The sequence below is a fragment of the Pollicipes pollicipes genome, unplaced genomic scaffold (assembly GCF_011947565.3).
Source record: "Pollicipes pollicipes isolate AB1234 unplaced genomic scaffold, Ppol_2.1 Scaffold_6686;HRSCAF=7923_pilon_pilon_pilon, whole genome shotgun sequence".
Taxonomy (NCBI): domain Eukaryota; kingdom Metazoa; phylum Arthropoda; class Thecostraca; order Pollicipedomorpha; family Pollicipedidae; genus Pollicipes; species Pollicipes pollicipes.
This window is the reverse complement of record NW_023596921.1, coordinates 35,676,199-35,701,089: the sequence shown is the minus strand read 5'-3', so window position 1 is coordinate 35,701,089 and position 24,891 is coordinate 35,676,199. Positions and strand designations below refer to the sequence as shown.

General features: G+C 52.1%; 2 protein-coding genes across 2 annotated transcripts; one reads left to right on the top strand and one right to left on the bottom strand.

Moving 5' to 3' along the window:
* Positions 1-407: 407 nt before the first annotated feature.
* On the bottom strand, positions 408-16,111 carry LOC119108552 (UHRF1-binding protein 1; the record flags this gene model as incomplete). The annotated part of the gene is given in 3 exon segments (XM_037232141.1): positions 408-609; positions 15,151-15,285; positions 15,830-16,111. Coding segments are annotated over 2 exon segments (246 nt in total), but the record flags the coding sequence as incomplete, so codon positions are not given.
* Positions 16,112-16,451: 340 nt separating this feature from the next.
* LOC119108475 (low molecular weight phosphotyrosine protein phosphatase) lies at positions 16,452-20,161 on the top strand. The gene is made up of 4 exons (XM_037232042.1): positions 16,452-16,546; positions 18,763-18,950; positions 19,292-19,453; positions 19,963-20,161. The coding sequence occupies exons 1-4, from the start codon at positions 16,516-16,518 to the stop codon at positions 20,038-20,040; spliced, it is 459 nt and encodes a 152-aa protein (XP_037087937.1). The 5' UTR covers positions 16,452-16,515; the 3' UTR covers positions 20,041-20,161.
* Positions 20,162-24,891: the final 4,730 nt, after the last annotated feature.

Genomic DNA, 24,891 nt, shown 5'->3' with positions numbered 1-24,891 from the left:
AAGGGCATTCACGTACTTATCCCATACGCAAGGTCGCGCTATCGAGCCACGCAGCACAGACAGGTGACCCTGGGACTTCAGTCCTGCAGGCTCCCCGTCTTCGAAGAACGGATACAAACCCAGCAGCAGCACGCCGTCCTGCCACACGCCCCGCCTGAGCACGTGCCACCCACCACTGCAGCATCTTCGGCACACGCCGCCCGGACCACATACACACCACAGCACATCGCCCCCAGCACGTGTCACCGTCCCACAGCACGTGTCACACGCGGCACCGCCACCGTACGCAGCACGTCAGCCCAGCCCGTCACGCACGCACCTCCCCAGCAAACGTCACACACAGCGGAGCACCAGCCGCCGCACGCCACATTGCCAGGCGGGCGCGCGCGCAGCGTCGGCGGCCGTACCACATAGATGGGCACAGACTTGAGCTTGGTCCAGTGGATGCGCACGGCGACCCGGTTACACCAGACGCGCGTGATGCGCATCCAAGCGGGGAGCTCGAGCAGGTCGGTCATGACCGCCTCGTTCAGCTCCAGGTTGGACATCTCGCCCTCGCCGCGCATGGTGCTGATGTTGATCTTGTCCGCCGTCAGGTTCTTGGCGAACCTGCCGCAGCGATACGCTGTTAAGGCACGCCGGCACAGCTAGGTAAACGGCAGATGCTGTATCAGAGCTAAATGTCTTCCCTTGAAGAGGAATAGCTGGATATCATGTCACTTTCTTAGAAGAGGACTATTTGTGCCAGGCTATGAAAGACGAACACTCTACACGTTGATGGCAATCTCAAAACGTCAGACAGAGGAGGGTCATTTCAGGCGTGGTAATACAACCGAACAGCCACTTGACAACAATGACATGGGGCGTGAAAAAGTTGCCCCAACGCCTCATATTGTTGCATGTCACACAAGGCAACGTTACAGCGTTTTTGACAGCAACACACACACACGCACACGCACACGCACACGCACACGCACACGCACACGCACACGCACACGCACACGCACACGCACACGCACCCGCACCCGCACCCGCACCCGCACCCGCACCCGCACCCGCACCCGCACCCGCACCCGCACCCGCACCCGCACCCGCACCCGCACCCGCACACGCACACGCACACGCACACGCACACGCACACGCACACACACACACACACACACACACACACACACACACACACACACACACACACACACACACACACACACACACACACACATATATATATAGATATAGATATATATATATATATATATATATATATCGACTTCACCATGTCAGCTATCAAAATGCAATTTCGATTGGACCCGGCAGTGATGGATGACATTGGCTACGGACTCAGCCGTGAGAAAAGGACGGGCCTTATCAGCCATGGTTTAATTTGCACACATCGAACGCTGTGCCACCAAAAACGGCAAGGCCGTGAACAGCATCTGACCATTTCCGAGTGTCTTTGCGGTAAGCCAAACATCCGGAGCCAGGGCAGAGGTCTCCAGCTGGCGGCACAGCGTAAGCGATTGCTCCCGCCACAGAACCTGAAGTCTCAGACCTATACAGCTAACAGTAAAAGGCCGGGTAACTTGTTAGTATTTGAAGATATGCGATGATCAGGGAGATGCCATGCGCGCGATGGTAGCGCCCAATGGATCATAAGAACAATGCAACAAAAAAATCGCCCTTTCGAAAACGAGTTTACATGCTTCCGCTAAATGTAAGCATTGGCCAGCACAATAATCTCGAAGGTTCAAAGTGTCATGGGTTAAATTGTGTGTAACGCTTACCACCTAGGCCATTCGCTCTTTTTATTCAATGCAACCTGCGAAATGCAACACCAATAAAGTCACGGACAACATCTAAACGGTGTTTGCACCTAGATGGCATGCGGTCACCAAGAGGAATGAATTGCATTCTCTGTTCTATACAGACAAGCTCGTATGTCCGAATGCAGCCGCCCCGGTGGCGGCGAGGGCACGGTGAAGAACTTGCTCACTGTCCCTAGGTTGAAGTTCCAGAAGGGGAGAAAGGGGGAAGAGGAGAGACAGAGACAGAGACAGAGACAAGACAGAGACAGAGACAGAGACAGAGACAGAGACAGAGACAGAGACAGAGACAGAGACAGAGACAGAGACAGAGACAGAGACAGAGACAGAGACAGAGACAGAGACAGAGACAGAGACAGAGACAGAGACAGAGACAGAGACAGAGACAGAGACAGAGACAGAGACAGAGACAGAGACAGAGACAGAGACAGAGACAGAGACAGAGACAGAGACAGAGACAGAGACAGAGACAGAGACAGAGACAGAGACAGAGACAGAGACAGAGACAGAGACAGAGACAGAGACAGAGACAGAGACAGAGACAGAGACAGAGACAGAGACAGAGACAGAGACAGAGACAGAGACAGAGACAGAGACAGAGACAGAGACAGAGACAGAGACAGAGACAGAGACAGAGACAGAGACAGAGACAGAGACAGAGACAGAGACAGAGACAGAGACAGAGACAGAGACAGAGACAGAGACAGAGACAGAGACAGAGACAGAGACAGAGACAGAGACAGAGACAGAGACAGAGACAGAGACAGAGACAGAGACAGAGAGAGAGAGAGAGAGAGAGAGAGAGAGAGAGAGAGAGAGAGAGAGAGAGAGAGAGAAGAGAGAGAGAGAGAGAGAGAGAGAGAGAGAGAGAGAGAGAGAGAGAGAGAGAGAGAGAGAGAGAGAGAGTCCCTCACCAGGGCTCAACAGAAAATGCGGTGAGTTCCACTGACGGAGACCGCATGCACCCCTCACTGTTCGTGTCTTCTGTTAAAAGGTGTGACTGGATGACTTGTGTCGTCACTATGGCGCTGGCATAGTGTTACAGCGCATGAACGACTCGACCTATTTTATCAAGGATAATGAAGTCGAAAAACAAACACGTCATCGAAAAACTTGGTTCACGGCCTGCCCAAATCTAACCACAAAATGTCCAAAAGCCTATTGGAAGATGCTAAAACGCCAGTGAGACGATGAGCTTACACCCAAACAATAGCGTGAGGGAGCTCTATGATTGTGGTGACGTCGTGCCTGGGCGATACGTTGACAGGGATCGCTGCAGACCAGCTGCAGCGAGGCTGTGTCGGCGCTCTGCAGCCAAGTGTGACTGAGGCACGCGAGCAGGCGCGGCCGCCCAGTAAGAGGTTAAGGGTTGGTGCAGGGTCTGGCACACATCACGCTTCAGACTGTTCCTGGAGCCCACACACTCCACCTGCGCGGACAACCATGAAAATACGGGCGAATTTCACACAGCTTTCCGACCAAATATGACACCACTGGACCCGGCAGAAGAGGGTGAAGCTTACATCGGCAGGTCCCTTGGGTCCAAGACGTGACTAACGCCTTTTTGCACCGCGGACTCTGTGCCACGAGATCTTAATCATTTAAGGACATGAATCATGTACGTTCAACTACATTCCTGAAGTAAAAGAGGCAATTTACGTATTTTGAAGTGAAATGCGCGTGGGGAATTACCGAGCGTCCCATCGACGATGCAGATGCGGTTCGTATTCTCTGTACGCTCCGACCGCTTCCAAAGAGTCGTGACAGCCCGTCACCCATGCAGACCATACGTAGTAAAAAGGTACAAAGTATGACCACAACCGAGCTATTTGGTACTCTTGTAACAAATGCACTGCAAGTGGCAACATACGACCTAAAACATATCCACCAAACCCAAACCCAAATCCAAATCCAAACATTCAAATGCATCGAACCCAGGGACTTAGCCTCTACCGCATTCCACGGTTCGGGAAATACGACACGGCATCAACATCAGGCAAGCGCCATGCGTCACTCGGACCGCGCGCAGTTGACATAATGCACCAATATACCCAAACACCACGCATGTCCCTGCGGAAGGTAATCCGATTGCTCAGCGACAGTGGTGGACCAGCGCGTCACCGAGGGACTCGCGGTCCGCCGACGTCTGGGCACATCGACTGGCGACGAGGGTGCGGGTGCATCGATCGGGATCCATCCCCAGCACGGCTGAGCGGCGCTGGTCGTCATGAGGCTGGCTGGAAACGCTGCCATACGACAGGCAGTCGCTAGCCCGGATTGATTAAGTGGCCTTCACGCAACACATGTGCTGAAGTCGCTTGGCGTGCAATCATGCGGCGACTTGTGTTATCATAACCGCATGCATCCTTGATGAAGGCCGTAAGCTCCCCTTTTTAACCGCCAAGAGCTCTTTCGCGGAAAATAACCGACATCCAATATACCAGAGGCCTCATGATTACAGGGAATATCAAAACAATCATTGTGATAATGGTGAGAAAGTCCGGCGCCTCGAGGCGTTGTTAATAGTCGCTCGTGACCATCAGCACTGCTTTGAAGCGAGTGTTCTAATGGTATATCCCAATGATTGTTTGAATATGCCCTTAACAAAAAGCAGCATCTCTTGGCGTACTGAGCGTCAGTGCTATTGAGCATAAGATCTCAAAACATCAATTGATGGGCAGCCAAGCGTTATTGAAGTTCATTTCACCAAACGCTACTACAACGAAGCGTAATAACACTTCGCCCTTTTCAACAACATACTACACAAAATCCAAAGCCGGAAGAGATTACTGAAGAACCCCACAGCATACGCCAATGCACACTTCAAACAAGTGTGGTCGACGACGGAATATTTAAGCGACCAAAGCTCGACCTTAAATGCTGGCAAAGGCGGCTTCTGGGCCGCTATTCTATTCGCGGGCCGCCATCCCAAGCCAAAACAGTCTTAGCCAACTTCCTGGCTCAGACGTCACTGGCAAACAGAAATAGTCCGTGATTTGCCTGCCATCATGCGAAACAAGCGCACGCACATGTGAGATTGCAGACGCCCGAGGGGGCAGGACAGTTCTGATAGTGTAGACAGCACACCCCGCTTCCCTGTCCTGCACCAGAACGCGTCCACGCTCCATGTCCTATTGCTTCGTCACAATGTCGCTCGGCGGAGCAATGCAGCGCTGTCTAAAAGCATAAATAACAGACAGGACCCAGCCAATACCCGCAGCAGTCGTCCCTACAGGCCGCAAGGTTGCTGGGCTCGATATCGACGCATCATCCCTTCGGACAAATGAACAGACGAGTACCTAAGTTTTGTTACAAGTAGCCCAGGGCGGTCTCTTTCACAACACAAACTCAGGTCCCAGAAATTCAGCAAGCTGGGTACCAGAGTGGGAATTTGGATTTGGGGATTCAGGTTTGGAGTACCTTTTTCCAAACCAGGATGGGGTTTAAGTTTTTTTATTCACTTGCATATACAAGGTCGAACAAAACGGAAGTTTTTTGGTGTGTTGGTAATGACGTCTCTTGACATCATTGGCTTTCTTTACGTTTTGTTCATCAACAACCGCTTTAACTAGTTTTGTGTATCAACTAATTTGTGTTGTGCTCATGCTTTCCAGATAAATGCCTTGACACAACGCGTTCAAGCACACCTTGCATTTACGCACATTTCACAAACATTGAAAAAACTGTTGTCTCTTCTCCCCCTGTAACTATCTCAAGATCACTCCGTACACTTTTCAACTGTAGGCTGCCTGCTCGGCATCGAGTACTGTCCAGTGCCAGAAATACCCATTGTTTATTTATGAAATCTGGAACGAAATTTCAAGCCTGTGCACGAAAGAAAGAGCACTGATCGTAACGTATCTAAAGCCATCTCAATTCGCCCTTCTGACTCTACCCCTCGTGATTTGCAATCCTTCGCTTCCACTTGTCCCAAGCGTCGAGAAGCCATCAGCATGGGTTTCGCGCTTCTTCCTTGTCTACCATAATATATTTCATATGAGTTGGCGAAACCTGGGCCGATGCACAGCGTCATCGGCCACGTTCCGCTCCCGTGCACATTGTTTTGCGAACTGATGGCAGTTCAGAGACGTCGCGAGCATTGGCGCCTCCCCACGCCATGCAACAGCCAATCACTGGCGCCTCCCCACGCCATGCAACAACCAATCACTGGCGCCTCCTCACGCCATGCAACAGCCAATCACTGGCGCCTCCCCACGCCATGCAACAGCCAATCTCGAGCCGGAGAGCCCAGGGAGCGGAGACGTCTCTGAGGCAGCCACGAGAAAGGCGGAACACTCCCACCCATAACGTGGCCGTCTGCGGGGGTTCCGGGGAGCGCTCCCACGGTTGTCTCCGGCCTGTACCGGCACGACGATACGCGAATGTAGACGGGTTTGGCGCACATGTGGCGTGCATACTATTGTGCAGTGAGAGCACAGAGCAAGCGAGGCCCGATTTGAAGGCTTTGCGATTGGAGCCCCGGTGAGGATCGTTTGAATCGGACGGGTATCGTTTGCGGACGTTAGTAAGAAAATCGTTTGATGTGGTTTGCTGGACGATATATATTACTGTGACAGGTGCATGTCCGGTACTTCTCGCTAAGTGTGGATCATCATTGCGTGACTTGTGCACGGAGAGCTTCGAGGGTTAATTCTTTCTAGTGCGAAATCAGGAGAACCAATTTTATCAGGGTTAAATTCCCTGACAAAGTGTTAAAATTCAAACGCTGCTGGGTTCTGGCAACATCAGCTAGTGCTGTGAGCCGCCTTCCAATCGACTTCGGTCGCATAACAGCAGCAGCAGAATATCCCGGCTCGAGTATGCAACAACAAAACCAAAATAACAGGCGGGTTCACTCCACTTTTCGCTCCCTGCTCTGGCCCTCAGCCGGCTGAACATGCACTTTTCGAAATGCACTGACACATCCTCCTTCGAGTTTACCTAGTCAGGCCTCTTCAACACTTAAGATCTATCTCAATTTGCAGCCGGAATCTGGTGCCAAGTTGAATTAGTTTCAGCTTGCTGGTGTGCGGTCAGTTCCTGCCGGATTTACTTTATCAACGTTCTATGCCATTTGCATGGCTCATTTCCTCCGGCCCTCTTCTGCCCACGACTGGCCCCGCACAGATGCCCGCTCTCCAGCCCAGCGGCTGCACGTGCACCACGCAGCACATGGCCGGACCGCCGTGAGACCGGTCGCATGGAGTAACGGCCCTAATCAACGAGCGCTACGTGTTATGCAAGAGCTCTTGTCCATTAGTGTAACAGCAGTGCTAATGTTTCCGCGAAACCTCAGTCCTGTATGTGGGAATGGCTCTTTTCGCGCTCTACGGCTATTCGCCCGGGGTTTCCAACCCATTTTCAATGGTCTTACAACATAGTGTAATTTCCCAACTACACTTTACTCACGCGCCATGGATTTGTAACAACTTTTGCGCAGCTAGTCGCATTCCCTGAAGATGCGGATACCATGCTAGTCGCCGGTGGATCCTTTCGCATGTCATCAAAGGCAAGCGGTTTTCTGAACGGACAGCCAAAGCTATGTTTGATTTCGGGCCTGAACGTCACAAAATACGCCGCTGTCAGATGGTGCGCCTGATTGAGAGGACGCTGTCGCGTCATGGTCAATGGGTTGATTGACCAGCCAAACTTAAGCATCCATTGCGGTGTCGCACGCAGCGTTGTTTGAGGTGCAACGTGAGCACAGAATGTTTAACCGGTGTTCGAGAAGTCGCAGGCGCAGTGCAGCCTGAAGCTTCAGAATGTTTAAAAATTCCAACAAAAACAGTTAAGCACTGTCGTATCATGTAACATATGTCCTACTGTTACGTCATGTACTCTCAACTAACATTTGTACCATAAAACGCTGCGTAACTCGAGCGGAATTTCGACCAGAAATATCGTATTAATGGTAGACATGAACGCCGGTTGCTGTGAAACTCGCCTTCCTTCGCCGCGCATTACGTCACCTTGGATCAGCTATGCCTGCAATATTCACACAAACGGAACCGCCAGCCCTGCGTCCCGTGACACATCAGGGGGAAGTGTGCCGGCTGGACGCGTGGCGAGCAGGTCTGGCGCTGTTTTGAGGTGGGCTGGGCCCGCCACCCACCCCGTCCGCTGGTGTCGGGTCTGAAATCAATACCCACACGGAGACGGAAGACGAGACTGGCAACAATGTGCTTCGCTGGACTTAAAAGCCTTTTTGTGGAACCCAGAGCTGCCCAGCGATGCAGTTGACGTAAAAAGAACACAATGCAACTTAAACACCGCGATTTTTCCCCGCCGAAAAGACGACATTCGCAGGTGTCAAATGCTTTGATAGGCAAACAGCGTTGCGTAAAACTTCCCGCGTGTTACAGTCACACTAAATCGACTACCCCACATGTTATGACTGAGCCTGACAGTTTGAGCAAGGTAGATGACAGCCAACTAGCAAATTAGATCATCTTCGATCTCGAACAGCAATCCGTGTCCCCAGTAACTGAAACGTAGGCCTACTGATGCTCGGAAAGCATGGCATCCCGCGCAGAGGTCTGCAAAATCCACGGCCGAAAAACGTGCGCACGATGCTGACACGCGCGCGCCCATGGCAACGTTGGGGTCAAACTGACAATGGGAGTTAGGGCTGATAGTGACGAGGGAACACATAGGGAACACATCCCCCTCCTCCGCCCAACGGCCGGTGGTACGCAACGGCGGACCTGGCGACAGTGACAGCAATATCTGCCCTTGCCCGCACAGTTGGATGGGTATCAGCCAAGCCCGTTGGTCAAAATTGTGGCGAGGACAGCATGCAAATCAACACACAGGTAATGTAGTGACGTGCAGTAGAGTTTTCCTCCTCTCCGCACTGCAGGCTGTGCCACTGTTGTGACAAAAGACGTACCAAACATTATTTTGTTCGCAGGGCAATCTGTTATATGACACAAAAACTTAATCATTATATCAAAAATCGTAACGACCACAACGCCGTTCGGCCCGTCCCACGCCGCCCACTCACATGCAAGTGCGATTTTGTGGGAGCAGTACCCAAGCCACGAGCAGTTCTTCAATCGGCGATATTTTTGCCGGGCATGCGCCTCAAAGAACAAGAACAAAGGAAGACTTGCAGCAGGCGACGGGTGTTTAGTGCAGCCGGCAGTGCGGGGTTGCCCAGGCCCCGCTCCGGCTCCGGCTCCGGCTCCGGCTCCGGCTCCGGCTCCGGCTCCGGCCCCGGCCCCGGCCCCGGCCCCGGCCCCGGCCCCGGCCCCGGCCCCGGCCCCGGCCCCGGCCCCGGCCCCGGCTCCGGCTCCGGTTCCGGCCGGCCGACGGGCCGGCTCCGGCTCCGGCTCCGGCTGGCCGACGGGCCGGCTCCGGCTGGTCGACGGGCCGGCTCCGGCTGGCCGACGGGCCGGCTCCGGCCGCGGCCCCGGCTCCAGCTGGCCGGCTCCGGCCCCGGCTCCGGCCCCGGCTCCGGCTCCGGCTCCGGCTCCGGCCGCGGCTCCGGCTCCAGCTGGCCGGCTCCGGCTCCGGCTCCGGCCCCGGCCCCGGCCCCGGCCCCGGCCCCGGCCCCGGCCCCGGCCCCGGCCCCGGCTCCGGCTCCGGCCCCGGCTTCGGCTTCGGCTTCGGCTCCGGCTCCGGCTCCGGCTCCGGCTCCGGCTCCGGCCGGCTCCGGCTCCGGCTCCGGCTCCGGCTCCGGCCCCGGATCCGGCTGGCCGCCGGGCCGGCTCCGGTCGATGGCGCCGGTCAGCTCGCCTCCCCGGAGCCGGGCGCGATCGACGGGCCCGGCCGGCGTCGCTGCCCACTCCGCCAATGCGGATAATTCACCTGACAGAGTGACGTGCCGTCTCTGAGGCCCGCCGGCCGGCTCCGGCCCACTCGCTGCGCCCACCTACGCAGACGCCACAAAACGGCGCGCCATTCAGGAATCAATGGGGCGCGCCCAGGCTGCCAATCGGTCCATACGATACGGCGCCGCGCGTTATTAGCATATTCAGGAGGTGGAAGGAATCATACGTTTATGCCTCATGACGCTGGACCATAAACACCCAACTTGTGTGCGGATGGTGGCCAGCGGTAAAATACACACCAAAGTTGCTAATATTGCTTTGAGCCTCGGACTGCAATTTGTTGCTCTTTATAATTGCTATTGCTTACTGCTGTTTTCGGGGGCAACAACTGCAGTGGTCATTCTTGTCCAATGTATGTGTCTGTCACTGTCCTTACCTTCAAATTTCTTATTTGACGTAGTAGACAGCCTTGGGACAGAACACTTCCCTAGCTTATCTGTTCTTTGTAAGTGTGCAGAGTTGTTGAAAGGTGAGTACGTATTCACATATAGCCAAACGATGTCCTCATCTGATGAAGCGGTTTCACACGTAATATCATGCTCAAAGTTGTCGCACCTACGCCACCAGTAGTTTTGCCACCAAGCAAGCGATCACCAAGTCTTCTGGGACGGCAGAGTGACGTCGCCCGTCGATGCCAAAAAATGAGCAAAACTTAAGATGACAAAAAAATTAACTGACCTTCGGCCCGCACTACGTAACTGTTCTTCGTAAGCTATGGCCATACCGCCGCGATGCAACGCAGCGTCGTTTGTAGTTTTGTTTTTAAACGGGCAGGGGCCATTGGGCAACATACGGGCGAAACGAACGGCCATTTGTTTACAATCTCCCCTAGAAAGCCTCCGCATTAGCTTGTTTTCTACGGCGGCTGATTTCGAACGAAACGAACGACACACGGCGGCTCCGACAACTGCCGGCGCATGCAGTCCGGCTTCGGCGCGTCGCCGGCCGGTGAGAGCGACCCACCAAGGGCCGGCAGGTTGGGCTGCGCCCCTCGGACGCAACCACGTCATCAGGGACGCTGTGTAGCTGCGGTACTGCTGACCTTGATCGGCTGGACGGAGTCCAGGATCCGGCTCTCATCCGGCCTGATCAGTTCGATGATGATGACTGGGGCATTTGGGCGTGCCAACAGCCACGCACATTTGGCAGACCTCCTCTATTCTGAGTCAGTTTATCGTTGAGGTCGACGACACCGGCGACAGCTCTGTCACGTGGCGACTCGCAGCCACGCATAAACACCGTCCCACTGACGCAAACGTGTGCGCGTCCACCACAACCATGGGCCGTGCCATGTCAGACCTCAGCAGGACTCTGCAAAGAACATTGCGTTCACTTGCTGGATTATTTCGCGGACAGGATATAGGTTACGGCATCGGGCCGCTTGAAACCCAGCCTGCCACCGGCGGACCATGTTCGGGCAGGCCATCACGCGCCAGGTCCGGCTCCGTCCGCCAGCCTTGGCTCGGCCTACAGCCGGGTCTTTCCCAGATGCGCGCCGCCTGAAACGGCTCCACGATTCGCCGAGTTATCTACACTCGCCGCACAGCTGTTGGCAGACACCGAATTACTGAAAACCGTCTGGGGTCGCGCACAACAGGATTTCCGGCCATTGCCTTCACGCAAGGCCCGTATTTTGGCCAATACACACTAAACCCGAGCGTGTACAACGGACGTTGAGCGCATTCCAATGGACCACACCCTGCAGAAGCCTGGTCGGCCTGTCTGACCCCAGTCCTGAGCGCGCCGGTGTGCGCCCCGTAACCCAGATGGCGTAATATCTGCGCAAACTGGCCGGGTGTGTGGTACGCTGATCAGGGCGGCAGTGGCCGAAGACGCCGCCTCAGCGGTTGGACGCGGCGCCTTTAGCCGGGCGACAGCGGCCGAAGCAGCCGCCTCAGCGGTCGGACACGACGCCTTTAGCCGGGCGGCAGCGGCCGAAGCAGCTACCTCAGCGGTCGGACACGACGTCTTTAGCCGGGCGGCAGCGGCCGAAGCAGCCGCCTCAGCGGTCGGACACGACGTCTTTAGCCGGGCGGCAGCGGCCGAAGCTGCCGCCTCAGCGGTTGGACACGGCGCCTTTAGCCGGGCGGCAGCGGCCGAAGCAGCCGCCTCAGCGGTCGGGACACGACGCCTTTAGCCGGGCAGCAGCGGCCGAAGTCACCGTCTCAGCGGTCGGGCACGGTGCCTTTGGTCGGGAGCCCTGCACAGGGGACTGTGCCTCGTCTCCAGCACGAGCCTCCGCCAATCAAACTCCACGGACGCGGTGCGTAACCCGCAGCCGTCAGTCCAGCCTTGAGTACGCATACTGACAGCAGCCGGACCAGCCACTGCAACGAGCTCTAGCTTTCAGACATTTTTGGCGTCCGCAGCGGCAAATATATGACATAACGATGAGCGAAAATCAAAGCACCACGACATCCTAACACCTTTGCGTAAAACGTCACGAAACCCGGAAATAATGTTCCCAAACGGCAGCAGGCTCTGCGATACCAGATGGATGGACGGGAAACGGCCTCGGCAGTTGGCAAGCCAGGAACTGCAATCATCGTCCGCATGGAGCTTAATTGGCGGGCGTGGGATGTTCCCGACGCAGGGCACCCGCCGCCCGCACGGCTGGGAGGCAAGGCGCTACTTCTAACACTGTTCGATTATTTCCCGACACATTGGGCTGTTGTGTTCACTAGAACCCGTCAGTCGCGTCACTGAGGTGAGGAGACCAAAGCGCAGTCAACGGCTCATCTCCAAACCGAAGTCCCCACGGTAAAAAGCGTACATTTTGGTCAGAGGCGTACGAACGTCCCAAAAATAGACCACCATCCATATATAAGCATTGTTTCCATTCATCATAGAACGGGTCATGTTAGCCTGGCACAAACGTTGATCATCAGATCACGGGCGCGTCCAGGTTCCTGTCCATACAGCTGATGAGACAGCGGGCGGCCAGCGTGCGGAGCCGTCAGCACGTGACCCCGCCGCGGCCGCTGTTGTCGGCGCCGGGACAGGCAGTCGCGCCGCCGTCCCTCTGGACAGCCGGCATGTCAAGACACGAGCGCCTCACTCGTGGCGTGTGTCAGCGGCGTGCCCCCCCCCCCCCCCCCCCCGTCATCGCTAGATGACGGGCACAACCAGGCTCACCAAGAGCGGTCTGGGGCCACCGCCGTCCATCCGATCGGATGTGACGTCAACGGTTATGGCCGGTGATTGTCTGTTGACATGAAAAACGGCCGGCCTATTCATTGGGATCCCAAACGGCAAGGCCTTGTTCTAGGACACTCGGAGGGGGCCAGTGCGTGAGCCAGGCCAAGAGACTGGACCCAAGCAAGAGGGTTCCAGTGAGCTTGGTAGTTTCACCAGTCGACACAAAATAAAGCGATCATTTTGCTGACATAATGCGTGCGCTCGACTCTGTTTCCGCAGATTAAATCCGCCATCAGCTCCAACCACGCGAATTTGGTCCCGACATTGCTTTCAAATACTATCGTAAATGTTTGTGTAAACGTAATTTCGACTAAGAATGTGGCTCACTTCTGAAATGGTTAAGATCGAGCCAAAGCCGGAAACAGTGCTTGTAAGTCGTGGAATCGGTATAGCATCAAGCTTTTGGTCTACAAAACCGAGTTCAAACCCGGCTCATTACGTAAAGAGAGCACTGGTCGTTTCGCGGCAAGGCAAGGATTTGCTTCCCTTAAGTGCATGGAAGATGAAAAAATGTAGAATTTGAGGTAGCAAATTATATTCTTTTGGTCATATCTTAGCTAATTACAGGCATCATTTCTGAATCAATTCCAGCTATAAATGACGTTATTCATTAAACCATAGATTCCACAGTGCCGTGTAATGCGTTACCCGTCACCAGTTACTATGGACATCACAGCAGTATTTGAGCTACCACGGTATCCTGCGACCTTCAGGAAATACTCATACGATCCATGAACCGCACCGGGGAGCCTACTTTCCAGAATACGGCGGCTGGGGGGGGGGGGGGGGGGGCTCAGCAAAAACGGCTTTAAACACCCCAAAATACACGAAACCGAATTCATCTCGATCTGGCTCATGGTGGGATGGGGCTCGGAACCCCAACTGCCTGGTAACTCGAACTGACTGGCAACTGCACCCCGCATGCAAGACAGCAGTGGGTTTGATATTTTGAAGACTCGACAAAACGGGCTGCATCAGGACGGCGGCAATTTTCGCTGCATAACAATTGGCTGTTAAAAATTAACCAGTAACAATACAAAAAACCGCGTAAAACTCAAAAGACCGTCTTTCTGACCCAGGGAGCTTGCTTATCCACGGGTGACGCATAATTTTGGATGTGTTTTAAAAGAAAAAGCAGCTTCACGTGAAAACAATTAACTAAACAGCACGTGTTAGGCGGCGATCGTAGCCTTTGTTTTCATCATTGGCAGATCATGGTTCTGCAAAAGGAAACATTCAGTTCCCTTGCATATTGCGCACTGTGTCCCCTGCGACCACCACCGGGCAGCAGCGGCTGGCGGCCGTCCTATTGGCCGCCGCTGCTGTCGGCCCTGAGTAAATGATTGGCATACATAGTCCAGTATGGAAAAGTTCAACAGGCAAACTGAGTTTGGGTTCAGGAACTGGGATGCTACAGTCCTTCAAAGCAATGTGAGCATGTGTATGGGCTGTCGACCTGAGATCCCAGCCAACGTCATTCAGAAGCACACGATCAAGGTACCAACTTTGGATGCCAGCTGGGCATGCCATATTACAATGTGTTTTGAGCACATTCCTAGGACTGGGTCCTTTGCTTAAACCCAGTGGTAACTGCACAATTGTCCTCAGATTATGGGTGATTTTGAAATCAAGAAGCAAACTTCAGTTGCAAAACTTGTGGTTCCACCAAGTACACCACAAAAGCAGCATAGCAAGAATGGCAGCACATACATGCACCCTTGCTGCTCTGCATTTTTGACCTTTGCAGCAGAGTTTTGGGCTTATAACAAAGTCACCCCAAAAAAAATCAGACAAGAAAGACAAACATTTATGCAGCACTACCAAATGACAAAATGCTGTCCACAGGTGATATCACATGCACTGACATGCACCCAATGCAACAAGCTAAAAATATTCAATACAAAAGCCAACTACAATGGAAGCACTTTCATTGCATAGAATATGCAGGCATAGCCAATATACAGGCCTGGGGTTCAATAAAGTGACTTGATTTATGTCATCCAATAGCAATTTCTATGCAGAATGCTTTTTGTTGTTATCACCACTTTCTGATCTTGTTTACACAACATGCAAGAATATCCTTAAGTTATGTGTAAATAAGCTTTGCTGTTTGGTTCACAAATCATTGGTCAGACATTATCTTGATAATATTGATAACCTCCCTTTCACACAGATAACCTGGCCATATAGCATACCCTATAAAAGGGTGAAATGTTTCTTTTGACCACAGATATCTCAGCAAGATCTGAATTCAGTTGTGAGTATTGAGATCAAAATTCAACACTTTGCAAGCTTACTTGGATAAATGCTTCAAAATCTGGTTCTTGATAATGGATGTCATTTTCTTGCTTGGTATCACATGCAGAATGCTTCAGATTCCTGCTATATCCTCTCCCCAGCTGTTTTAATATCTTTCACTTCCAGTTCAAAGCCTGAAAAATTGTTAGTGTGAGGGTTGCATAACCTAGATGTATTCATAGACAACACTGTATCACTTACAGCTTTTTGTGAAACATTTGGAGAACTAGAACTTAAAAGGAAGGCTGGGCAACTATGTCTTGAGTGTTTTAACTATGAATGTTTTAGGTGAATGAGGATCAACATACATACTATGGGAAGAAGAAACCACTTGACCTTCACACTGAACAAAGCTGGAAAAACTAATTCCACAACACAGCTGGCATTACCACTGAGACACCGCAAGCCCAAATCCTGCTGACACCATTAAGAGTAAGAAGAAAATGATGGGTCCTCCATTTTGTGACTGCTCACTCCATCAATAACCAACTCACTTGTATCTGCTTGTGCATAGCTGGAATCATCTGCTTAACAAATATTTTATTAAGTGCCCTCCAAAAAAATTTGTTTGCTTTTGGAATGAATGCAGCTGCCCAGGGAGAAGATTATGGTGAAAATGGTAAACCTTTCCCCCTTTGAAAATTCATTCAGTACTGTCGAGCAGTTCCGTTTTCTTACCTTTAACAGTTTGTTACAAATGTTTTTTTTTTGTCTGCCTGAATCCGGTTTCTTCCAACGCACAATGACGCCTTCACTTCAACCAACGTAAATTCAATGACATTTTAAGCATCTCGAACCACATGGATACAGTCTCAATTTTGATCTCACACACACATAAAAGGTCGCATACTTGACATCGATAAACACCTCACTTTTCCGCATTCCACAATCCTCCAGCGCAAAAACGGCATGCCCCAACGCCCTCGACAGCCCCCTCAACAATGCCACCGAGAGAACCTCGACCCGCCGTGGCAGAAGCAACAGCCAGCAACAATGTTGCCACGAACACCATGGGCAGACAAGAAAGCAACAGCTGATCGATATACTGGGCTGGTATTTTGGCGCTATTTACAATTTGCGCCAACGTGCTAGATTACGCTTATTTTTTGTGGCATTAATAAAATATATTTTCAGTATCAGGAGGACATTTAAGTTACTTCTTTCAGCTACATTAGGCTATGTATTGTTTTTTATACCAAAATATTCCTTAATATCTAAGGGTTTATGCACTAGTTCAGCTCTTGGTCTATCTTAAACCACCCATCTTTCACGTCCATTCATGGCGCATAGATGACACCGGCGCGCTACACAGAGCAAGCTGGCAGTGTGGGGAATACAGTGAAATATCCTCACACATTTTAAGGATGAAAAAATCTGTTCTTTTTATCTGTTTAGGTAGGTTTTCGGGTCTTTTTGTTTCTTTCAGGCTGCAAATCGTGTCACAAATATCGTTGGTGGCGGTGGGGTGCGTGGGCAGCCTCAGCATTCAGCACTTATGTATGCCGACTGTCCACTACTGTCCTCGAGTCAGCACCGCTGGGCCCTGTATCAAAAAGAACTATGGTACTGCCCCAATGAGCCCTCACTGAAGCCTGTCAAGATCAGCAAATTAGCTGATTAAACCTCATAGTATTGTGTCACTAGAATAACACCTCATCTTCTACACTGCATGATTTTTGTGTGCAGCAGGGACAGCTTAGCCACAATGGAATTTTTGAATTCACTTGTCATCTGGTTTGTTCAACCCACCCTGCTAAAAGTTTAACTGTGCACCCAGTGACGCTTGAGGCTACTAAGAAAGCAGTGTAGGTGTACTTTCCTACCTAACGCTAGAAAAAACATTGTCCACCATTTGTTGTGTTTAAGGCGGAACATATCGTAAATAATCTCAAAACAGGTAGAATCATGCTCTTACCTTCAAATTTTAATAAATATGATAGCAAGCTCCTGAGCGCCCCATGCACCGCAGCACACTGCCTCGACTCCTCAGTGTCGTTTCTGTGTTGCATAATTACAATATTTCTGCTTATCAAGAACCATAAAAGATTATGGAACCAAGGTAACAATAATAATGCAATGAAAATTGTTTCTTATCACATCTAGGTATGTTTATGAAACACACAGACCAGAATAGTCCAGAGCATATCCTAAACTAGCCTAACCTGAACCCAACCTAACCTAACCCAACCTAACCTAACCTAACCTAACCTAACCTAACCTAACCTAACCTAACCTAACCTAACCTAACCTAACCTAACCTTACCTAACCTAACCTAACCTAACCTAACCTAACCTAACCTAACCTCCCCACCCTATAACCCCTTCAACCCAGCACCCCATTGGCATCCATGTTCCATGCCATATATAGGTACGATATGGTGAGCTTTTATTTAGTCACCATGTTCTCATTTTGCTTTACATTCCCCACCCAATGCCCCTGGGACCCATCGTTGGCATCAAGGATCAGATTTCATGGATTCTTGTTACTTTGGCCCCCTACATTTTTATGGTTCTTGATGCTGCTTGATGCGCAGTGATGTTGTGACTGCGCGCAGTAATGGCGCCGGTGTCGCGGCTGCTGTGTGTGTGTGTGGCGCTCGAGCGCTCGCCATCGTAATTACAAAAAAATTTGAAGGTAAGAACATGAATCTACTTGTTTTGTAATTATTTACCACATGTCCTACCTTAAACACAACAAATGGTGTACAATGATTTTTTCTAACATTAGGTAGGAAAGTACACCCTGACCAAGAAAGCTGTTAAGCACCTGCTTCAAGGACCTGAAAATGACAGTGATGCAGTTTTATGAGCACTTCTGCAGTGAAGTCTAGCATTTCCCCACCAACACAGGAGAAAATTTAAGCATAGGGTTCATGACATTGCTGAGTGTCTCATCTCATGGTTTGTGTTGAACTGGTACTATGACGGAAATCTGATTACCCTAATATTCTTCTTTCTTACCTTATTGATTGATTCCGTACCAGGCCATTAGTGTTATAGGTAACATGTTGTTCTATATGTGATTGGGAGGATGAGACATCTTGTGACATTTTTGGTGAGGTGGCTATAATGCATTTGTTTCCTTCCAGTATTTCACAACTGAGCATGGTAATGGCTGCCAACATCACTTCTTGCTTTCAAAAGCTGTTGTTCCAAAAGCTGCTTTCATCGTGCCTTGGAGTACAAAATATTTCGTTTTACCTGGTCGCAATCCTGGAGTACAAACTATCCTGGTTTATATTATACCAAGAAATGTTGATTTTTCCAACATTTTGATGGCATATTAGCAACATCAGTGTATGATGGAAAATTATATTTTGGACACATGTTGGTTTGTATCATCAGACCTGGAGTTCCAACATAGCTCTTGCACATTTGCACAAGGCCCAGTCGCTATCACATGGCCTGCTGCAGTGGCCCCAAACAATCTTCCAGACTTGCTGTGGTTTGTTTCCAGACCCTGTTCCCATGATGTGATATGCCCACAGTGATCATACATTAAGCTGTCTCCCCTTGGTCCAGACTGTCAGTCAGTGTGTCATCAGGCCCTGCACCTATCACATTGTGACCCACTTTAGAGGATCGCTCTATGACGGCCGCCGCGTCGCCAGGCAACATCTGCCGCTCGCCCATCGCGGAGGCTGTCTTCCTGCATGCGGTGACCGAGCGAGGTGCACGTGACCAGTGGCGCGTGGACAGCGCCGCCCTAGGCGACTGGCACACCGGCCGTGCGCCCGACCACCGCGCCCAGGCCACCATGAAGCGCCATGGCGTACCTATGGACTGCAGGGCACACCTGGTAGGTTACTGGGGGGATACTCACTGATTTGGATGACTGCTCATGCCAGCCAACCGAGCTTAGAGATGCGCATTAGATTGGCAGAGGCAATACGCACGAGGTAGACTGTGCAGTGGAACATGACATACAACGTATATTCAATCCCCCCTGTGTAATCTACAGCCTTTAACTTAGTGCTGGTTAGCCCTTAAGCTACGAACGAAACTTGCTGGAACTGTGATTTTTCACCGTGCCGTCTTTTATCATCCACGTGATAACGAGGCCCGGAACGGTACGTGTCATCTTGCTAAAGATGCGGAGATGCCTAGAAATCCCGCAATGTGCCTATGCTCTCACTCCAGGTGAAACGATCAGACTTCAAAGAGTTTGATTATATATTCGGCATGGACGAGGACAACATCTCGGAGCTGAAGGATCGGGCGCCATCTGGCTCGAAGGCGCAGGTGGCGCTGTTGGGCATGCACGATCCAGAGGGCGAGCTTATCATTCGAGACCCTTACTATGTGAGTCGGCCTTAGGGTTCTAGGCTTGGCGTGGATGCACAAACGCTGCGTGTTAATGATATCGTACATGCGCCATGTGAGGGGACTTCGGTGCATTATTTCTATAGTGGTGTAGGTTTCTTTGCACTGCACTGTTCTCATTTGGATGTGTCGGTAAGCAATAACTTTTGGAATGCTATTGTGTGAAGGCCGATTCTGCGGCACTGATTACGGGGCGTACTGACTCGCGAAGAAAACAAATACACACTCAGTCGTTCTTTCGTATTCAACCCCTTTTTTGCTGTCAATTTCCGATCGTCATCCGCTGGCAAGATCCGTGTTTTGGCACATACCTGTAGCAGGATTGGATTTTTAATCAGCGCAAGACCCCCACGGCTCAGAATTTTTTATGCGTTGTGGTTTTCAGCGTCCTTGTCGTAAGGCTGTGTCCCCACGTGATTTTTCCATTTGATTTGAACGTTTTCGGTGGCCCCGACTTCCGTCGCCCTGACGCCGCGGTCACGTTTCAGGATGACGGAGACGAGGGCTTCGAGAAGTGCTATCAACAATGTCTGCGATGCTGCAACGCGTTTTTGGATAGTCTCTGATCCAAATGACATGGTCCACGTCGGTGCATTCTTTGAAAGCTTCTGTGATTCTGTGCTTGCGATGTAATCATGCATGGGAATCGCCGCCCTTTCTGTGCTTTTAATATATCGTGATAAGGCAGCAGACTGTATCAGAAGTTGTCCTTATGTTACCGCGGTTCAGTTCACAACGCGCTGGGGGCGACACGCTCAAACAGAGCCGACACCCACACTGGATAAGGACACGGCATCCATAAGCATGGTTGTCCTTTGAAGAACGGGTCTGTGGGTTTACACCCTGGCGTGGTACGGCTGATCACGGGAGTGCGATGGTCTGGTATGACTTTGGTTGTGGGGTTGCCATGCGTTTTGGGGATGCTTATCGATCGAGAGTGGTCGCCCCTCCGCCCATCCCGACCTGTTCTGACCGGTCTATCAAGCTGGCTGAGTTTTTGACGCCGCTCCGTAGCTGAGTTTTGGGACGCTGCAGATGGCGCTGAGCGCGGAGCAGTCACGGTGCTGCTGCTTGGCGGACTGCCTGCCTAGGTTCACACCGGTCCTGGGGAACCGTCACATGAAGTTACGCGCGCTGGTTACACTGCGAAACTCCAGGGGTCCTGGTTATGCTTCTCCGTGAGGTAACGCCGTTTGGACCACGCAGATGGCTGCCTCCGGCGCCGACGCTGTCCCTCAGACTGTCGGAGGCGCCGACGCTCTCCCTCAGACTGTCGGGGGCGCCGACGCTATCCCTCAGACTGCCGGGGGCGCCGACGCTCTCCCTCAGACTGTCGGAGGCGCCGACGCTATCCCTCAGACTGCCGGGGGCGCCGACGCTCTCCCTCAGACTGCCACAGGCGCTGACGCCTTCCCTTATAGTGACATAGGCGCTGACGCTCTCCCTCAGACTGCCACAGGCGCTGACGCTCTCCCTCAGACTGCCACAGGCGCTGACGCCTTCCCTTATAGTGACATAGGCGCCGACGCTCTCCCTCAGACTGCCTCCGGCGCTGACGCTCTCCCTCAGACTGCCTCCGGCGCTGACGCCTTCCCTCAGACTGCCTCCGGCGCTGACGCTCTCCCTCATAGTGCCACAGGCGCTGACGCTCTCCCTCAGACTGCCACAGGCGCTGACGCCTTTCCTTTTAGTGTCATAGGCGCTTACGCTCTCCCTCAGACTGCCCCGTGGGCGCCGACATGGAGTGGGTTTAACGGGCTGAGCTGGGTGTAAACATTTGGAAAATTGTGGGCATGATTAAGACGATCACGAAAGGTGGGGTACATGGATGATACGTACTGCAGAAGTAACTACAAGTTGTCAATATTTGTGCTTTTTGTAGTCGCAAATAGACAAAATAACATTGTTTTTGCAATTATTACCGCATAGGTGTAAGCTATGGTTTTGACTTTCCTGAAACTATTCCATAATTTACAGCTAGAATGCTAGAAAATGTAAACGGACGAGTACAGCTGCTTATAAATAGGTGGCGGGTGGTTATGGACATAACCCCATGGGTTGCAGATTTATCGGATAAAGGAAGTGCAACCTACAAAGGTCACTAGCTTTGCCAACTGAAGGCTAATGCATGAGCTTGTGCAGGACGAGGCGAGCTGTGATGATGAAACACCCGCTTTCCCCGACAGATACGGGGCATCGGAAATACCACCATTTTCCGATGCTCCTGAGCTTACCTCGCCGCGAAGCTATGTTCAAAGTGAGCTTTCATCTGAGCGCGCTACTGTGACCGCTGCAATGTTTAGTAGTGCTATCCCCATGCTAAATCCAAAGCTGGCTGGTTGACAGCAGCATAAGTACAGGTATAGCAAGCGCCGGGCAACAAATACACGTGTTGCACGAGTTGGGCGAAGAAAATACAACTGCGGGGGGCCAAACGATTTAAGGGAGTTGAACGTACGAAAGGAGCTCTCATAGTTCACATTGCCTAAACGAGCAGGAAAACTTGTGCCCCCAAAAACAGCTTTTCAACGGCAACGAATCATAACAGTCGAAATCTCAGCACGTTTCGTCTCGCCTTGAGCCGTGACGTGCGTTAAAACACCGCCCTGATCAAACACCACTGCACGCTGCCGGCTTGCCGTAGGACCCACAGTCAGCAAAATAGACCAAATGAATCGCGGCATGGCGCTGACGCTCAAGCTCAGCTTAAAAACTCAACACGAAGACGATTTTTCGTAAGGTCCGATCCGTTTGACCGGGCTGGTGCTCAGGTAGCGTTGAGCCAGAGCCGGCTACGGGCGGATTGTTCGCAGTCCAGGCCGGTGCTGGCGGCCAGTCTACGTCGCTGACTCGGCGGCGCTTTTTTCCCCGGCTCGTTACGGCTGCTAGCGAGCGGTCGCCGAGTGAACTGCGAAACCGGGCGGAGCCGGCGGCGAGGCACGGCCGGCTGCGAGTCGTGGCGGTCCGGCGCGGAGCGCAGACCCCGAGCGTGGCGGTCCGGCGCGGAGCGCAGACCCCGAGCCGTGGCGGTCCGGCGCGTAGCGCAGACCCCGAGCCGTGGCGGTCCGGCGCGGAGCGCAGACCCCGAGCCGTGGCGGTCCGGCGCGGAGCGCAGACCCCGAGCCTTAGCGGTCCGACTAGGAGCGCAGACCCCGGGCCGTAGCTGTCCGACGAGGAGCGAAGACCCGAGTCGTGGCGGTCCGGCGCGGAGCGTAGACCCCGAGCCGTGGTGGTCCGCCGCGTAGCGCTGACCCTGGGCCGTAGTGGTCCGCCGCGGAGCGAAGACCCCGAGCCGTGGGGGTCCGGCGCGCAGCGAAGACCTCGAGCCATGGCGGGTGTGGCGCGGAAGCGCGGGACAGCAATGGGGTGTCCGAGAACGTTTTGAGAATGATTTGGGTTACTGCGTGGGAACAAGCTGGTTTGTGCTGCAGAGGATCAGTGTGAGATCAAAGGAGATCGCGTCAGACCATCGCCGAGGGTTTTGTACGTGTGACGTAAGTTTTGTAGTTCGTTTCTGTACGTGGTTTAATATTTGCGGTTTTATGACTAAAAAGGGAAAGCATTGTTGATCAAGGGAAGCCTACCAGCCTTGGCATTGCCTGCCTGGCTTGGTTGTTACGATGACTCCCAATCTCAGTTGAATATTTGCATTACGTTTGAGAAGGGAGCATCGTCAAAAAGAGTACGGATCCATTCTGGGTCAGCTGCACCGTTCCGCCTCAATGGCCGTTCGCCAGAGCTGGTTCTAAGGATCCGCCAGAGCCCGGTAGCTCTAGTTGGAAGTTGAACATGGTCCTAGCGTGTGACAGATGGGCGGTACCAGATTCAGTGAGCTGAGAGTGCCGCGATAAAACAGCCGGCCCATCACCACGGCCCGCGCGCCTTACACGGGAACCGCTCTTGAACAATTCGAACGACACGGGAAGAGAAGCATGCATGACACCGAATGTTAGCAGAGCTCACACATAGAGTTGCGGTTTCGACCCACCAGTGGATCAAGACGGGGATGCGTAGCCCACTGGGTCAATGCCGTACGGCATAATACGCTAGATTGTGCACCACTTGGTGCGCTGTTTAACACGCACTGATGATTAAAGTATTCTTGCAATACCGCATCCATTCCCCCCTGCCATCTCCGATTTCGTCGGACATATGACTCTTGGTTCCATGACAAAAAGTCGAAAGACAAATAGTCAAGGGACAAAAGTTGACTGGAAAAAGTCGAATGACACGTCAAACAGAATAAAAGTCAAATGCAAAAAAAGCACAAAGTTGACACGTCAAAAGCGTTCAAATTTAAAAAAGATAAAACTCAAAGGGATATGAATCAACAGCAAAAAGTCAAAGGACAAAGGGTCGAAAGGGATTAAAATAAAATGGACAAAAGCAGAGCAGGCTATCAAAGAAACACACGCCTGGCTTTCACAGGGTTTTGAAACACACTGAGGGCCTCTGTTTAGTTGTTCGTCGGGGAGGGGGGGGGGGGGGAAATAGGACAGCCATGTGGAAGGCGTGATGAAGCCCACTCCGCTCAGCCATTGAGAACAAGCCATTTATCGGCGCCCGTGATTACGCACAAACAACATAGGCCGTGCCCGAGGCTTCGGTCGAGAAGCCCTATCTCGGGCCTCTCTCGTGGTGGTAAGGGTCTTGAAGCACGATTATTTTGAGAGGTGGTGTCTTTAAGCTTAGCGGCTTTAGATCCCTCCATCCATAGAAAATCATGGCCATAAAAAGCATTGTTCGGACGAGTGATGCCACGGATTTTGAACAAGGGAGGAGCTTTTCAAGTGGCGTCGGCCCTCTGGACAAAATGGGGCCTCCGCGCAGGACAGCCTCCTGGGCGAGGCTATCTAATGGGTCTCCTGAGCTCTGGCGGGAAGAAGACAAGTGAACCCACACAACAACTTTATCACCATTCTCTATTTCAACTCCTCAGAACTGTGCCGTACCTCCCTGATTTGGAAAAAATGCAGCTTATGTTTCTTTGTCATTTCGGGTTCTGGGGAGGCATAGACAACCACATTTGTTGGGTCGCGGAGAACAATGACAGAAAAAGGCAATTTAAGCCACTAGTTGCCAACTATAATTTGTAAACGTTATGTCGTTTGTAATTCAGCTCTTTTGTAACGGGGCGGGTATAAGGCGTGAAAAGTTACAGTTGCTGCTAACAATGGCTTGGCTTGTAATTAGTTACTCTAAAGCTAAACCTTTGATCAAGCTGTCAAATAAAGTTATCGGGTTTTCGCCGTTCTTGAGAGAGAATACGTGGCAGATATTGAGGATACGTAGTTTGTGGTGGAATATGGGCAGATATTGAGACAAAACACGTGGTTTTCTATGGACAACCGTAAGGAGACATATTTAGAGTACAGGTCTCATTGCGTTTTTTTATCAGGGCTCTGGTTGCCTAGGTC

Coding starts and splice junctions, on each gene's coding strand:
- LOC119108475 (XM_037232042.1), top strand. CDS start 16,516: ATGAAAAAATCTGTTCTTTTTATCTGTTTAG. Junction 18,951..19,291: donor TGGACTGCAGGGCACACCTG/GTAGGTTACTGG, acceptor CTCTCACTCCAG/GTGAAACGATCAGACTTCAA. Junction 19,454..19,962: donor TCATTCGAGACCCTTACTAT/GTGAGTCGGCCT, acceptor GTCACGTTTCAG/GATGACGGAGACGAGGGCTT.